Raw genomic sequence first — 17,773 nt, 5'->3', positions numbered from 1 at the left:
CCTGCAACACTGCTCAGCATGTGACAGATTCGTGAATCTTTGTTTACTGTATGTGAATTGCAAAACCTCCAAGAAATAAGACACTGATGATGAGATGTTGAAATGTTGGATGGTGAAATCTTGAGTTATGTAGGCAAACCTGGTCACAGAGCTAACGACTGCACATCATCACGCTGTCCATTGATACCAATGATGCCACGATATACATTTTCACCTCAACACAGCACACAGTATGTAGAGCTTTGGTTAAGCTGTCTAATACAAACCAGTAGAGAAGCCACGGACGAAATACAGAATAAACCTAAAGAAGCTTCAGGTTTTTTTATTATAATTTTTTAATAATGACAGAGAAATGATGATTCAGCTCTTTGCTACAGTCAGCTACAACACTAATGAAAATAAGAAAGTGAAATTAACTCCAAATAGATTGATGTTGTGACCTTCACTAAGGTAGTATTCATACTTGGGCGTATGTGTGTATTATCTACGTTTTCTTAACATTGCAAATAATAGGTGGATATTAAACATATTAACACATCAGGTTACCCTTATTATGTTGCACCACAGACTCAAAACAAGGGAAATATGCACAGCTTCAGTTGATATGCTAACAGATACTAACAGATACAGTGCTAACACTACTACTATACTTAACTTTGCTATTTTCTGGATGCAGAATATTTCTACAAAAAGTTTCTTTTAAACAAACTAGCATCTGTATAAATTGAAAGGATTAAAAGAAAGAACCTGAGTAGCTGCAGGTTTTGGCTGACGTGTGCAAACTAAAGAGATTTTATATTGTAGTAATTTAGTTGATCATTATTAGATGCTGCTGATTCAGTGTGTTTAACAGTAACATTTTGCCAGATGCTGTTAAGCTGTATTTTTCTGCAAGCTGTTTTTTTCTGATTTTGATGACTGTTAGATTATGTACAACACTTTCAATTAACAAAATGTTGATAATAAGAAGTCATTTTAAAAACTCTGATGGAATGCAAAGCATTGAGACTCCCTCAGACACACACATACTGTATAATGTGAACTTATGGTTTACTTGTTTATAATAGATTAAGAACCACAGAACTTCAATTGTTAGATCTTTGTGCTCAGCCTTTGTAAATGACAGCCAGTTAGAACCAAAGTTTGCTACGATAAGATTCAGTCTGATAGGAACGTACACTGACGAGCAATTACAAGGTCTGGAAACAGGCAAAGACCAAACCACATGTACTGTAACAGAACTCTGAAGCCCTTTCCTGAGCCCACAATTCATCTGACGACAGCATTTATATCAAAATAGATTTACTTTTGACCGTTTTAAAGTTTAAAATTGTGTCATATCTTCAGTAGTAAATTCAGTATTACACAGCCACTCTTACAGAGTATTAGTGGGATGTTTCTGTCTGAGGTGCTGCTCTGTCTTTTATTTGCTTAAAGTTTTAGGAGACACAGATATCTGACTGGATAAGAAATACCACAGCTGACAGTAGATTTCTGTTTTACATTGCTCTCATTTATTATCCCCACCCCCCTTTTCCTTTCTTCTGTCATATCTTTGCACTACTGTCCTCCTTCCCCTCCCCTCACGTGACCCCATTTGCTTGTGTTTCTTCCACACCACGTCAGTGTGTTGCATATTTTATGGGAACATGCTTCTAGACCTTCATACTCTGAAATAAATCCATGAATTATAGAATAAACTGACAAATAAAACTAGCTAAGCCATTTGCCTGTTTTTTTTTCCGTCTTATGAGGGGAGGTTTAGAAAGAGGAGCCTCAGCTGGATAGTGAACCTTGAGTCGAATGGAAGATGCAGCAGACCAGTGACAGCTGCACTATACGCTCTATACTGTCTCTGTTTGAAGAACATCTTAGTATGCCTTCATGCTGCCTTTCACTTTCATCTTATTCAGCTTGGGTTTATCTTACCCATCATATCTTCCCTTCACTTACTGTCAGTTGTTTTTATATTTTGTTTTAACAACACATTCATTTAAATCCATTTTCTTACTGACACGCTGCAATTTGATGTCACTCGAGACAGATGTTTAATTTCCATAAAACACTTTAGAAATATGGCACAAAACAAACACACTGTATGACAAATGCTGGTGTTCAGTAGTGCATTACTGAACAAAGGTATAAATGGCTCACTGCTGTTGAAGCTGTTGTGTGAGTGGGGGTATGAAAACAGACACATTTTGTATGTATCTAAACGGGATTTGTGTGGCTAATTAAAATGCAATGCCCCTGCAGCAGGGTGGCCTCTCTACAAAGCATCTGGGAGATGGAGGTCAAGGCCATTCCACTCTGGCCCCGGCTCTTATATAAGTGACTGTCGACAAAGCACAGACAGACTGTGAATGAAGAACACTCTGTACCACATAAGTGTTTGTGTTTGCTGACGTGGCTACACACAGGACAGGTAGTTGTCTCCTCTAATCTCTTACTACAGCTGGGTGATTTCACCTAAAAATAAATATAATGGTAATAAATTATGGGTTGAAAATTATTCTTTAACGCTTTAATTAAGCCAAAATGCTCGATGATTCCCTTAAACAGCTTTCACCACTCTTAACTAGCGAACAGTTAGCTCACATTCTCATTTTACCGGACCTAACAACATCAAACCCGCCGAAAATGCACTCGCGGCCAAAGCCTACGCTAACAGAGAGTAACATAAACATCAGTGTTCATGGACGCACACACGATAAAAGCAGCCCGTCTGCGATCACTGACGCTTCTGTAGCAGGTGCAGTAAACAAGTCCGGGCATGTCTCCCTCACTGCCGTGTTTTGGGGGGATGCTGCATTCAGGTGCGCTCAGAAACGTGAGTGATCAGCCACGTGACCTTTCATACAACGCCTCTTCCGTCAAGTGTGACGAAGGGTGCAAGATGTCTGCTTTATAGCAGTTTTTGGCCACTACAATAAGAGTAGGCATGATATCAATTCCACTACAGGGGACACTTGATGTTCTCTGTCATTAGGTGGAAAAAAACATGTGCCTAACATATCATCAAAAAGGGTTGGAAAATATCGGCATATCAGCAAAAAATCCAATATCGTGCATCCCTAAGAAGTATGTGAAATGCCTGCCGTAGGATAATCAATGCATTCATCCTACATGTGGGCAGAAGGTTCTTGAGCAGACTGGAATATAATCCTTCAGGTACCCCTGTTTACTGGCATCACAACATAACACTGCAACTGTCTGCAACATATTTCCATCAGGACCCCTTCCCTCTCATATTGGACCCAATGGGAAAATGATTCTGCTAATGGTAATGTCATTCCTTTTTACAGGTGTTTTTAAGCTGTCAAGTGCAACTTCAATTTGAAACACTTGTCTTACTCAGCTGTGTGCTCGAATAAAGAAGTCAGGCAACTGCGTCATTGCAAAAGACAAACTACAGCAGGTTGATGTGTCCTTGGGGGACAGATGCTCCCACAACTAGGATAATGGCGCCCTTTTCAGTAACAAACTCGTCACAAAGTTATGTCACAATGTTGACGTTTTACCCGTGTTAGAAGAAACTTTCACGGTACTATGATCGACTGAGGCCTCATTTTACAACATTGTCCCACAGCTATAATTTGAATTATTTGATATCACCATCTCTGCTAACTATGTGTGACCATATTTGTAGTGCGAGCTCCTCCTTTTAAACATACATATATAGACCACAGTCAGCTGATGCTTTTGGTAGGAACACATTCATTGACACCTCCTGAATCTCTGCCCCCTTCATCATGATTGTAATGTGTGATATCACAGAAGTACTGCGTACAAGTACCGATATTTACTTATGAACTGAGTTCTTACAACTAATTAATATAATCAAGTTGACCACAACAGTTGCACCGTTCTGCTCATCATTGACACTGTTGGGTCTGGTTTATCAGACCATCAGTTAATGTCACGACCGTTTTCCGCATCACTGTCAGACAGGCTGAATAGACGAGGCACCTGGCATCTGAAGAGGCTTAGCAACTCAAATATGACAGCTCAATGCAGACAGGGTATACCTGATGAGTGGAAGTGCATCATGCAAGTCAGGCGCAGCCACTTTAACATCAGTGACAATTTGAATCCATCTACTTTGTTGCCAGCTATATTTAGGCTCCCAAACTGCTAACTTCAGAGCACCACGCAGAGGTTTGACCTCCTTGTCATCGACTATACACACATGGCTGTGTGTCATGTATAGGCAATAGGCCTTGATTAGAATCTGGAAAGACAAATCTGTAACCATATGCTTGACTTCACAGGAAAGCAAAACTGTGTATTGACGGGGTAAAGCTCGACTTTCACATCTGCTTGAGGCCTCTGCTCCTTCCTAACTGTTTAGGCTGTGCTCATATCATCCTGCTGCCTGACGGTCCACAGAGCATTCCCATGACCCACTGTGCTGGCTCACTGTGCTTTTTGCCTAAGCAGTTGTGACGCTTTAGAGCATGTGTGTATTTTACAGGCCAGCTCGCATTAGGCCGATATATGATCCCTGTGAATAGGCATCATGATGCTGAGCATTGTAATTACTACTCACCCATGGCACAGCGTGCTGCAGCCCAGCTGTGAGGGACCAGGGGCTATGTGGCCATGTGGTAATGAGTGTGAATATAGGGCAGTGATAGCGTCTGACACACAAACGTACATGCTACATGGATCACACATGGATGCCCACGAGCTACTGAACGGGACAAAAACACTTTATATAAAAGGAGGGCGAAATCAAGGGAGGATAGCTGCAGATCACTGTTAGTGGAAGAGACAGGGGAGGCAGGAGAAATCTCTGTAATTTTCGGCCTTCAACCCACTCTTTTATCAGGTAGTGCCAGATAATCCCCCCTTAGTGGTGGTGGAGACAAGAGCCTCCTCAGGGCACTGAATTAAAAGAAGGAACCTTTATCCTCTTCCTCCTGCTAGCTGGAGTAGCTCCTCCTGTCATTTCCTGCCTCTGATCACAGATCCTTTACAAAGTGCTTCACATTATTCAGGACACATATCCAAATGTGGCGGTATTCACACAAAGTCTGTAGGGGAGGGCATAATCTTGAATTAGTCAGGATGAAGTCTGAGGTCCACTGAATTGTCATTTTATTATATCCGAGCTCTTAAATGCAGTGAGTTGCTGCCCCTCAATATCAGGAGGGTCCCTAAGCCGCAGCTGCTGCTACACTGTAGTTTTATGTTTAAGGGTGTTTGACTCGTTACTGAATGTCAACAATATATTAGATTCCAAATTTAAGATGATTTTGATTAGAATTTTTCAGATCTTTATTCCCAATCTTTAGATCTTAGCATCAAGTTAAATACATTTCCAGTAGAAGACGTTTTTAGCCGTAGAGTGTGCAGAGACAGAAATAATATTCACATCCAGAACAGCTAACATCAAATGGTGTAGCTGAACAGTGATTTCTAATCATATGGAGAGCAGGCGAGGACACCTCGTGCAGAGAATCAGCCTGATTCTGCAGGCTGTTTTCTTGGTTTAAAGACTTGGTAAGATGCCATAGATTCTAGGAGTTGATTATTGCTGCTGTTTCTTGCTCTGCTGCACCGAGATGAAACACCATCTTTCATTTTCTCCCATCCCTTCTCTCTTCTGTTCCTCTTTTCTCTGTTTGTCTTCCATCTGTTTTTTTCATGACCCAGCACAGCAGGGTTACCCGTCCTCATACAGACACCACCAGTCAGACTGTTCGTCAAAGTTTGGGCTCGATCACTGATGATGAGTAAATGTCTCTGTCTATAAATTTGTGAACTATTTATGATTCGTCCGATGGTAAAGCCTGCAAGCTGCGTGATGGCCGTGATACAGAAGAATACACTCATGACTTGTGAAAGATTAGCCTCAAACTGATTAATCATGGCAGGTGGAAGATGCATGAAATGAGACTCAAACGCTCGGAGGAAACAATAATGTGACATTGTTGGCCTGTTGCAGGTTATAGAGTATTGATTGGCTGTTTAAAAATGTTGTGTATTTAACTAGCACTGTTTGCAATGAAGTGCAGGTGGGTGCCACCGGATGTCCGCTCTATTCCTCCGTTAATTCAAGCTACTAGCCGTGACGTCTGCCGTGTTTGTGGTGGAGCCTCTTGGAGAATTATTTCTAATAATTAACATGGCTTGCTTTTCAAGAAGTCTAAGCTTCAGTGTTTTTGTGGAGTGAAATCCCAGAATTAATTAATTGATATGTTTGAACTAAACAGCAGGTGTTGGTGTCTGTGCCATCATACCGGGCTTGTTAGCTTGTTCAGTGTTACTTTTGTTTGAAAGCGAGGGATGTGTATTAGCTCTGTGAGACTTTCCAGCTGTATTATTAGTCATTATTAAATGGCTACTGAAAAGAGGAATTGTTCTGCTTCTTCATCTGCCAACAGCGTGACACTCAGGAATAACTAACAGCACAATCTTTATCTCTGAAGGAAATGTGTTTGTCTTGGCTGAGGAGCTTTTTCATTTCGTGATGAATCACTTCTTTTTGAAGACTGTAGATTTATTCTGTGCTTGCTTGTATCCAGCGCCCATCAGCACTCAGGGCATGGTGATGCAGAGTTACCTCTTTGTACGTCAATGTGTGTACGCATGCATACACAGATACAAACGTGTTTCGCAGGGTTGCAGCTTCTCCACGGAAAAGAATTGCGTGTGTACGTGATTGTATTTTACAAGTGAGCTCACATGCTAACTAAAACAGGCGGCCACACATAAAATAATTGAATTGACATGTAGAGCTGTAAGAATGTGTACGTAGGTGAAGCAAAGCCTCATCTGTTGGAGGCGATGTTACTGAAGCTGCTGGGGGTTTTGTTTTTAAATGAAGTACATGCTGGATCAGATATTTGCCCCCTTTGGCCAATTGCAGCTAGCACCCGGGCTACAACGGCGATCCGGAAAGTTTGAGGCAGATAATTAAAAAAAATGGATTTGTACTTGAAAAAATGAGGGGCATATATTGCACAGTGCACACTTCCTCTAAGCACCAATTGTGCTTTTATGTGGAAATAGTTACCTACAATCCGGCTGCAGCTGTACACATACACATACCAAGCCAGCCCCCAAACATCACCTATTTGTGTGATGATTAGATCTCCTTTCAGGACCTCTGTAATGCTCCTTATTTAGTTTTTCTTAGAAATATTGCATTGCTCTATAAAGTCCAACACGTCCAAGGGTTATATCACTCATCTTATAGTTCTATAGACCTTGTCTTTGTTGCTAACCAGTTTACTATCCACTCTTCAGCTGTTGTATATTTTTAATGTAATGTTTCATTTTTGCTGATGGTTTTGTACTGGAGCAATATTTTCATCTACTGGGAGGTTGTGATAAGTAATTCTCTTCCCAGCGAACAACAGAAAGAATATCCGACCTACAGTATGAAAGCCTGTGAGGGACAGTAGCCGAATTCATTTGTGAATGAAACTCGGCAAATATGTAAATGAAATCTGAACAGATTGAGATACTACTCATTTTGTCAGCTGCTTTTAAAATATTTCACTTCCAATCACCACCAGGCCCTGCTGCGTGTGCATTCATAAGCCTGGATGATGCAAAGACAGACCCAGCTCCTTTATGCTGCTAAAAGTAAACAGTAATGGGAGGACAGATGGTTTAGATAAAATGATCCACACTCATCTCTGGGTACCAGCTTTCCACATTATCTTGTTTAAGCTGTGAAAATGAGAGGGAGTCAGAAAAAAAACAGGGAATTTGCGTTATCTAAAGCACAACAGCTGCTGGGATTAAAGTTGGGGTGATTTTTATTAAATACTTATAGGATCAATTCTCCCCTGGAGGAAGGCACTGGCGGTCGAAGCTGGTGTTCTCTGTAATCGATAGAAGCAATAATATTTGAAATTGGCGCCATAGCTGTGGAGAAAGTTGTACAAACAGCTCGTGGTTTCACCCATTCTACATTCCTAAAACACCCAGCATGCATTGCGCCCCTCCCTCTGAAAGAAACGTCCCAACGAGAGGCGCTGGAGTGAAATACTACCGTTTTCCAGTCAAGGACATTGATCGCTGCAGACAACGGCTCAGAGCGGTACAGAATCCGAAATATGATGAGAATATACCTGTGGATCGTCTAAAAATCTCCAGCTCTGCAGTCTACATTTCAAACCTGACGATTTTGAACGAGACATGACATCGGAGGCAGGCATCCAAGATTGAGGAAGTGTAGTTTAGTAAGCTCCCTGGCCCCCGGAAGGTTTTCCGGGGCCCATTGGAGAAGCCAATAGCGTCCTCCAAAGGCACAGAGCGACATTGCATTTTTTTCCTTCCATAATGGCATTAAGAAGAGAAGAGATACTTTATTAATCCTAGAGAGGAAATTCATTTTTTCACTAACATGCTACACACACAGGCCTTAAAAATAAACACATGCTCAAACAGGACTCCATGGACATGCACTAATGGAGAGATGTCAGAGTGAGGGGGCTGCACATGGACACACGCCCCGAGCAGTGGGGGATTCGGTGTCTTGCTCAAGGACACCTCGACGGAGCCAAGGAAAGGAGCTTCGCTCTCCATAATAGCATGATAGGACTGAGGTTGAAAATCAGCCTACTGGCCCTTTAAGGATAAAATCAGATCATCAATCATCAGAATTTTTTTAATATTTTAGAACTTGAAATATAATCTTTAGTCTTTTTCATTGTAATTGAAAGACAGTGAAACATAAATTAAAGTCTTTGTTCTTGCATCATTTTCATGGCTAACGGTGGGTCTTGCAAATATAACAATGAGCAGATTGTGTTTTGTCACTCCAGCAGCTCTGCTCAGCTTTGACTCTCAAATCTAATGTTTGACAGACTGTCCTTCTTTTGATTGTTCATAATATTTAGAAGATCCTCAGCCTGTCATGGTGACTTGGAAATAATGTGCGTCTTTGCATGTGTGTGTGTGAATGTATGTGTGTGTGACAGAGAGAGAGATAACAGAGGAGAGAAAATATGGAGTTTATTAAGACCCTCAGCTGAGCAGATAAAACAAAGCCTTTTTATCAGCCTTCTGTTCAACAGGCAATAAAACACACATCACATCCAGCTGATCACCGGCAAATCATCCCAGAGCCTCTTCAAGGCATGATGCAGGACACACAAACACACACTCATGTACGCACGTACTCACATGCTCACAAACACCACCTCAGTGCTCTCCCCACTCGTGTACATTGGCTGCCGGAGCTGTCTTTGTATCCTATCACCATAACAACTGCCTCACAGAGCTTGTACAAAAAAAAAAAAGGAAAAAGCTGGAGTGAATTTCTTTCACTCAGATTGACTTGGAGATGGTGAGAGTAGCGGTCGGCAGCTCCTCGCAGCGTGTCGTTGTGTGTGTGAACCAGAGGCAGGCTTGTAGATGCAAGCGGGTTGCAGGGGACTCAGTGTGACAGGAAGAGGGTCTGTGATGTGAGATTCGGGAGGTGTTGTAGAGAGTGACTTCTCAGAACGAGGGATTTACAGTATATGCTTCCACACATGGTGAGTGTCAAACCGTTAGTATTCCTGCTCCGGATTTTGCATGTTTATATGTATCTTTTTAAGTTTGTTGTGTTGAATGCGGTAATTAAGTTGCTTAAAATAATGTTTGTGTGTCTGGGGGCTTTTGCACATGTGGATGTTACATAATGTCTGAGGCTGAGGAACCTTGGGAGAATGCACTAGTAATGAAAGTTCTCTGTGAGGCTCACTTGGGATGCTACAGATACTGTGTATGTAATTACATCTTCAAGACACATACAAGGCTTTCATCCATGTTTTCTTTGATAGTTTGTATGTCCAATGTTGTAATTCATTCGTGTTAATAATGTATGCTTCACTTCATTTCTTTTGGAAGACTACAGATACAGTCTGTGCTGTAATGTTTTTTCTCTCAGTAACATTCACAAGATAGATTGAAGCCCCGATTCCTCCGGCTATAGTAATCTATTATGAATTGTTAGTGCTGGTACCTTGCTCATAGCTTCATTTTTCACTCAGTACTCCACAGGCTAACACCTATCAGAGGTGATGAATATTTTTAATCAGAAGTCAACGAGGAAATAAGGTGTATTAGTGTGTGTGAGCAGTATGTGTGTATTAGGGTTTGCTTGTAGGTTTGTGTACGCCTGTATGACGGTTTAGACTTTTCACAGTATTGTGAGTGGTTCGTTTGAACTCCGATGTGAAGTTGGCCTCAGGTACTCATTTTCTTGACATTAATCTCCAAAGGAGAGGGCTTCATTTTAATGTTACTTCATAGCCCTGTTCCTGTCTTTTTTTAGTCAATCCTGTTAGAGCTTGTGTATCTTCTGCTCATGGTCCATTAGCTTGGCATGACAGAGCAGAAATAAACCCTTCAAACACACGGAGAGCACAGAGTGCAGCGACTTTAGCTTTCATCTCTGACTTGCATTATTAAACATCCCCATCCACATGAGTCTGACATCACCCAATCACAGATGTCTCTTCCTCTGCTTCCCATTCCCTTGTCTCCCTCCATTAGGCAAACCTGAAGAAGTTTATGGAGTATGTACAGACGAGGAACATTGAAAAGGTCTCAAGGTTCCTGGAAAAAGGCCTGGACCCCAACTTCCACGATCCAGACACAGGAGGTGAGGAAATCTGTGCGAAGAAGTACCCCATCCTTACCTTGCTCTAGTTAATGAACTGTATTCTCTCTCTCTCTCTCTCTCTCTCTCTCTGTCTGTCTCTCTCTTTCCTCCCCAAAAAATGACCATCTATGGATTTTCTGAAATAAGCCTCCTGCATGCTGGGCAAAGCTGGATTACTTTCTTTGCTAATCTCCTCATGTTTATGCAAATGTTTGTCCAGCCATAAAGGAGATTTCTCTGTTGGGTGACCTGTTGTCTGACGGGGAGCTGTGAAGCGAGGGGGGACATGAGAGTAGGTTGGTTTAACACCAACAGGAAGCAGCCACTTAGACAAAGCGGGGGCAACAATCACAATATCCAAGCCGCCTTCCAAATCCAGATTCACTGAAAATGTGAACCGACAGTTTTAATTACTGTAGTTGGCAATTTTCCCATCAAATAGTGACAGCTTCAGTTGGTGGATGTTCACTCTCTAAGAAGAATGCTTAAACATTTCACTGCAAATACGTCGATTTCTGATATTGTTTGCCTGCTCATCCTTGGATTCTACAGAATGTCCTCTAACGCTGGCAGCACAGCTGGAGGGATGTGCAGAGCTCATCAAGGTGCTCAAGAGTGGAGGGGCGCATCTGGACTTCAGAACAAAGGATGGCATTACCTCCCTACACAAGGCCGTGCGCAGCAAGAACCATACAGCACTTATTGTGAGTCTAGCACACACGCACAGGCACACACACTCATACAAGAAAGCTGACTCATCTCTTTGATTCCTTTTTCTACACCAATTGGCTGCTTGTAAACTTTCCCTCTGGGAGGCAGAGTTTGCAGGCAGACAATCTCTGGCAGAGGGTGCTTGAGCAGTTACTCAATAAGTGAGGCTTAACATGCCCTCTATGAATGAGCCGGCATGTTCTCTGAATGGCCTTGCATGTGTCTGGTTTGAGGAGGCTTGTAACCTTAATGAAATGAGTCATATAATTAATTTCCTGTTGAGCAAGAACTGTTGAGATTGAAATTGGTTTTCCGCATATTATGGCACTGTCTATATTTAATGCCACTGGGCCATGCAACATGCAAAAAGCTGTTAGTAAAATAAGTCTTGAAATGTCATACTCATCCAAAAGGACTGTACAGGTCATTTAAGCATGATCCCATCCAACCTTCATCTTTGCCCACCAGACGCTGTTGGACTTGGGTGCATCACCTGATTATAAAGACAGCAGGGGGCTGACTCCTCTCTACCACAGCTCCATGGTGGGAGGAGACCCCTACTGCTGTGAGCTGCTGCTGCACGACCATGCACAGGTCGGCTGCGTGGATGAGAACGGCTGGCAGGAGATACACCAGGTAATACACAGACACACAAACAAAAGCACACACAGACAGAACTGTGATGGGCTGTGTGCAGAATAAAAATGCAGGTGCAGGGTAGCAGGTCTTGTCTGGTTTTCAGAGTTTCACTGAATTGATTTTTTTTGTGTGTGTGTTTTTCTTTGTTTGAGAATTTCTTTTGTGGGAGTCTGAATCCATTCAGGAGGGTCATGTGCTTGTGGGACCTACTGCGTTTAAAGGGTGTATTTTTTTTTCCAGTCTAAAGAGACGCCTTCACCAATTTGGCAGATTTATTTTTATTGATCTGCACTTTTACTGCATTTCCATACAGGAGAAATAAATGCAAATATTTGAAAAACTTTTTCATCTGACAAATGGCATTGTCCAGACCTACTATACATGTACATATACATTCTGAATTTAGAGAGAGATATGCAGAACACTTGCACAATGCCGACGCTAACAGAGTGTAACATAAACATCAGTGCAAAACTAACGTACATATTCATGGACGCACACACGATAAAAAGAGTCCGTCAGCAATCACTGCTGTGTTTCGGAGGAGATGCTGCATTCAGGTGCACTCAGAAACATGAGTGATCAGACACGTGACCTTTTATACAACTCCTCTTCCGTCAAGTATGAAGAAGGGTGCAAGATGTCTGCAGTTTGAGGCCACTACAATAAGAGTAGACATGATATCAATTCCGCTTCAGGAGAGACATGATGTTCTCTGCAATTGGGTGGAAAAAAATGTGTCTAATATATCGGTATCAAAATCAGCAAAAAGGGTTGGAAAATATCGGCATATCGGATATCAGGAAGAAATACAATATCGTGCATCGCAACTTACCTGGACTTCGGAGTTCAATGAAACATTGTCATTGTCTTCCCACTGGTATAACTGTCTGTTTTAATTGTGGAAATAGTCTTCTGACAAGCAAAAAGCCAACATGGCACATTGTGGGCATTCTACAGACAAACTGCCTGAAGGCCTGCCCTGCTCGGTAAACATAATGGAGGCTGGTGCCTACATGCTGTTTCTGTTTGTGTCAGGGTTTTTTAGCTTATACTGCAGCAGTGACAGGAAGACACCGGAGGTCTGAAGGTTCTTTTACTGTAAATGGAATAAAACAGACAGCTGTGGGACTCGCTACTTCTGCTGTTGATACTGAATGTGAGTAAGTGCAGGGCAAATGTTGAATAGCAACATTTTTGCTGTAATGACGGCTAATGTTAAATAAACTCACGGATTTGGAGTATTAATATGCAAACTTTCTTCAGGCTTCTCTGGAAAAAATTGATTTTTATCATAAAAGATGACACCCAACTATTTAAAGCCACTGTAGATATTATAAATAATTGGTGTGAGTAGCAGAGAAAACCCAACTCAGCAAATAAAACTGCAAAAAGAGGCACCATGTTTTACAGTATCAGTGCATTAACCTTTTATTACTTACATGTTCCCATTAACTTCCCCCTTTAGCTGTTTTTTCTCTCTTTCATAGCGACTCAGCTACATGATCAGCCTGGTGTAGTTCATCCCAAGGTCTTGTTATTGTTGTTGTGAAGTAATTATGGGCAAGATGAAAAGCTCACAAAGTTATGAAATGGTTTTTCCCTTGGACAAGCAGAAATGAACTCGGTAGTCTGGCATTAAAAAATAAAATTAACCAAAAGTTTGAATTATATCATTTATAAGTGAAATAGGGTAACTATTGGTAAGATCCAATGGAAATGCAGCAGGTGGCACACTGCTTTAAATTGACCTCATGCAATAACCAGTCATATGCTTAGATTTTAGGCACATATAAGCAATTATAGAGAATTTGTGGAGCCACTGTCAAAAACTCATCCTTTCTTCACAGGGAAAAAACACTTGTTTGATTTACAAATTACAGTGGTCTAATCTGGATGAATTTGTAATTTAAAGCCCCTGTGAGGAACTTTCAGTTTGGCGCCCCCTGTGGACAAAGCCATACCTCTTATCTCTTTGCTGATTTTGTCCTGTGCGTGCTCAAGTGGTGTTTTTTAACAAATAATCTCCTCCTGCATTCTTTAACAGTCATATGTATCACTCACTTAAATGTTTTGCCCTGGAAAATGTAAACAAAGGCAGCGGGCAGTAAATCACAAATCGCAAAATATGTTTAATTACCTTGAAAAATCCTCCCAAGGCACCTCTTCCTTCTCCCTCATTCAAAATTCCCAACCTGCATAGTCCCCACTCACTATGTACTACATTTCTCCTTTCGTAAAATTACAGCTGAAAACAAAACACGTCTCTGCCATCGTTTAGTGGCAACTTATTGAAACTTAGCTAGCTTGAAATGTACTAATTAGTAGTAGTAATGTTCACGTTAGTAGTCAGTAGTGAGTTTGCAAAAATTACGATGACGGTTACAGCTGGCTCGCACGTCACTGAAGTGGTTACCATAGGTTGCAGATAATGATATGCATAGCGTCACCATGTCCATTAACGAGATTGGCTCCTTGGGTTTGTGACATCACAAACCCTGCCAATGTGAAAACATGTTGTAGCAACCTTGATTATGCCGATGATCAAATCTCATAAACGTTCCCACCGTCTTGAACGGGCGATATTCATGAGAGAGTTTGGTGAATCCGAGATGAATTTTTTGATAAAAATACATGTTCTTGTACGAGGCCCCATGTTTGTTTCTGGTGTCCTGTCTGTGGGCTTCTCAGCACACTGATGCTGTTTCCATCACCCATCATATCCTGGTTTGTTCAGGTACTGCTGCAGGGAGTAATGAAGACATAAGTCTTTTCAGTGTGCAGATACAGAAAATAAAGGGAGTGGTAGCTCAACTCACAATCAGATCATGATTTGCTACAGTACATTGAGTCATCATTCAGCCCTGCATATTTTCTCCCCATTTAATTTCTTTCACCTCCTCGTCTCCTCTAAGCCTTTTCTTGTCCTCTCAGCATTGTTATTGTACTGCTGTATATCGTATACAAAAGGATACACTGCGGAACGTCTGATAACCAACAACAATCCCAGCATTATTTATGCGCTGTCTCCGTGCTGTCACACACTCTTAGCGAGACAGAACGCAGGAGGAGGAAACAATTGCTGGGGAGAGTTGGTGTGCTTTTTTGTCAATGATACAAGACAAAGCTCCGGAGCAGGAGGGAGAAAGGAGTGGAGACAGAAAGAGATTAAAAGATGAAATGTGTTTTTCTCCAAGTAATGTGAAACACAGAATCTGAGAAAAATTGTCACTGTTGTCAGAATAATTAAATTAACTAGATTAAGCCCCAGTTGATACAAACAAGAGCTTCTTTATATGGACTAAAAACAGCCTGAGAGAGGAGAACGAACCCAGGAAAAAACACAAGGAACAAATGTATTAGTTTTTAATTCTGAGGTTTAAATGGTTTAATTTAATAAAGATTTACCCTTTAAGTGTGCAGAATGTATTTAGGCAGACCTTTGTGTTTGAGCATATTCAAGCTAATCAAGTAAAATCACTGCTCAAATTGTATTTGTGCCAAAAAAAAGAGGTAGGTCGAATAAAAAGGGGCTGGTTTTCGACCCACAGGAAGAGCCAGAGGGGGGCTGCAGCCAAACTCTCAAATTATGTGTTGTGGCATCAATTTTCAGCCCTTTTCATTGCGATTGTTCAGCTCACAAAAACACCATGTGCTGTTTACTCATCTGGTTACATCCCTGGTTAAAATCCTTTTTCACACCTCATTTCTCTTCAGGTCAACAAATATGACTGTAAATAATGCCGTCCTGCTCATGTGCATGCTTATAAACATGGGTTGTTTTCGTTTCAGGCGTGCCGTTATGGCCATGTGCAGCACCTGGAGCATCTGCTGTTCTACGGAGCCGACATGAGCGCCCAGAATGCATCTGGAAACACTGCCCTGCATGTGTGTGCCCTCTACAACCAGGTATGTCTTATTAGAGACATGTATTAGAGCTTGTGTGCGGGGTGTTGATGCAGACATGATTCACTGCCAATATGCAGTGCCAATGCAAAAGGGGGGGTTGTGTTCACATAGCAGGTCTCAAGCCAAAGGGGGGGATCATATTCACATAGCAGGGCGACATGTTGGAGCTAAGGGAGGAAAATGTCTGGTCTGCTGGATCTGTTGAATAATTAATCATGACCATAGACTTTCCTTAAACTGAACCGAATGGTTTTAGTTACCTGAACTTAACGGTGCCTCCCTCAGACTGGAGTTGCCACACATCGACCCTGCTGTGGACTTTCACAAGCGTTTGTAATTGAAGCTGTCCTGAAAAATCATTCAGTCTCAATGTTCTGTCTGTTGTGTGGGTTCGTTGGGTTTGTGTATCTGTACATGTGAATGGTAACGTGTTGGTGCTATGTTCTGTTAAAGTCTTTCTGGTTGCCTGTCCTCCAAGAGTTGAAGAAGCGGCCCTGTACTCTGCTGTAGCATTGAACCTGCAAGGCTTCAGTTTTTTCCTCAAGCACGCAGTTATGTAATGCACAGACTTTCCATAACTCTAGGGCCTCCTGAATATATACTACAAGATCCTATTGATTTTATGTAAGACACTGCATGACCTGCGCTTCTAGTAACAGTTCTGATCGCCTCATACCCCGTTTCTATTCGATATCACTCAGATGCTACAGTCACTGCTTTTTATCCGTCCACTTCTCCAATTGCAAATCGAAAGCTGATCGTTTTGTTTCAGCCCAAACACTTTTCCAAAATTCAATTTCACAGCTTCCAGAAAATGTGTGAAGCATTAAAAAGTGCAACATAAAGAAAGCTTAACATAGTTTCCTCTGATTTGCAGGATAGCATTAATACCCTGCATTGCTTCTTTGTCTGTATTTGTGTGTGTGTGTGTGTGTGTGTGTGTGTGTGCTTGAACATTCACACTTGTGTGTACTTGAGTGACAGTCCGAAGCAGAGGTATCCTTTACCTGATCATTATCCCTGCTGTTATTGCCTGTTGAGATAATGGACTGAAAGGCGAGATTGAAGAGAAGCGGTCCAAGTGGGAGTGCGGCACCGATATGGCCAGAGATCAGGAATATTTGTCTCATGTGGGCTGCCATCACTGCACATTAACACGCTTTGTCAGCTGCCATTCAGATGGAAAGAGAAAACAGTTTTTTTCTGGAGTTAATTCTGTTTAGGTGCTTTGTATTAACACGTAACTGATACTTTAGAGCCTGGCAGTGCCCGACTGGGACCCCATGCAGTTGTACTATGTTATTATCAAGTTGTCCTCATTAGGACCAATGATCAGCTTTGATTCTTTGTACTGGTGACAAGCTTTCATTCAGTACACACTAAAGGAGCTTACACTGGACTCTATTAAGTATTTTCTTTTTGCACAGCATGTCTTTAAGGATAACTGACTTGTTTTGTATTTCTCAGTTTGCCACAACATCCCATAAAAAATGACAAAAACAATCTGTTTATACTTATACTTATAAATGTTCTTACATTTACTTACATTACACTTAATACGCCCTCTACCCTCCCCGGGCCCGACCCGGTTTAGCGCATACTGAAGATGTACATCTTAAAAAGGGGGGTTCAGATATGTATTTTTATTCTAAAATAGGACAGCATTTTGTAAACAGCTTTAGTTTCAAGCTGATGTTACTCAACCAGGGGTTTAATAGTGCATATTGAGGGGCTAAATTCAGCTGCTCATTTTCACAATTCTTGTGCTCTACTGAGAATTTACAGCAGCAGAAAGATGTTATTTGGCAATAATGCAAAAAAAAAAAAAATTAAACTACAAATAGTTATGTTATATAAACACACTATATCAGGCTTTGGCTACACTATATAGGTTTTGTGGACAAT

General features: G+C 41.5%; 1 protein-coding gene across 1 annotated transcript in view; it reads left to right on the top strand.

The window, feature by feature from the left end:
* The window catches only part of shank3a (SH3 and multiple ankyrin repeat domains 3a), a 143,777-nt gene that overhangs the window by 45,881 nt on the left and 80,123 nt on the right, over positions 1-17,773 (top strand). Inside the window, exons 4-7 of the mRNA XM_069685922.1 lie at positions 10,501-10,609; positions 11,162-11,313; positions 11,789-11,956; positions 15,752-15,868. Coding sequence (XP_069542023.1) covers positions 10,501-10,609; positions 11,162-11,313; positions 11,789-11,956; positions 15,752-15,868 — 546 coding nt within the window. The remainder of the gene's footprint in view (positions 1-10,500; positions 10,610-11,161; positions 11,314-11,788; positions 11,957-15,751; positions 15,869-17,773) is intronic.

This window comes from Semicossyphus pulcher, unplaced genomic scaffold, assembly GCF_022749685.1.
Source record: "Semicossyphus pulcher isolate SPU_LCO1_2020_fin unplaced genomic scaffold, fSemPul1.0.p SCAF_8, whole genome shotgun sequence".
NCBI lineage: Eukaryota > Metazoa > Chordata > Actinopteri > Labriformes > Labridae > Semicossyphus > Semicossyphus pulcher.
The sequence above is the reverse complement of the archived record's forward strand: the minus strand, read 5'-3'. Positions and strand labels throughout refer to the sequence as shown.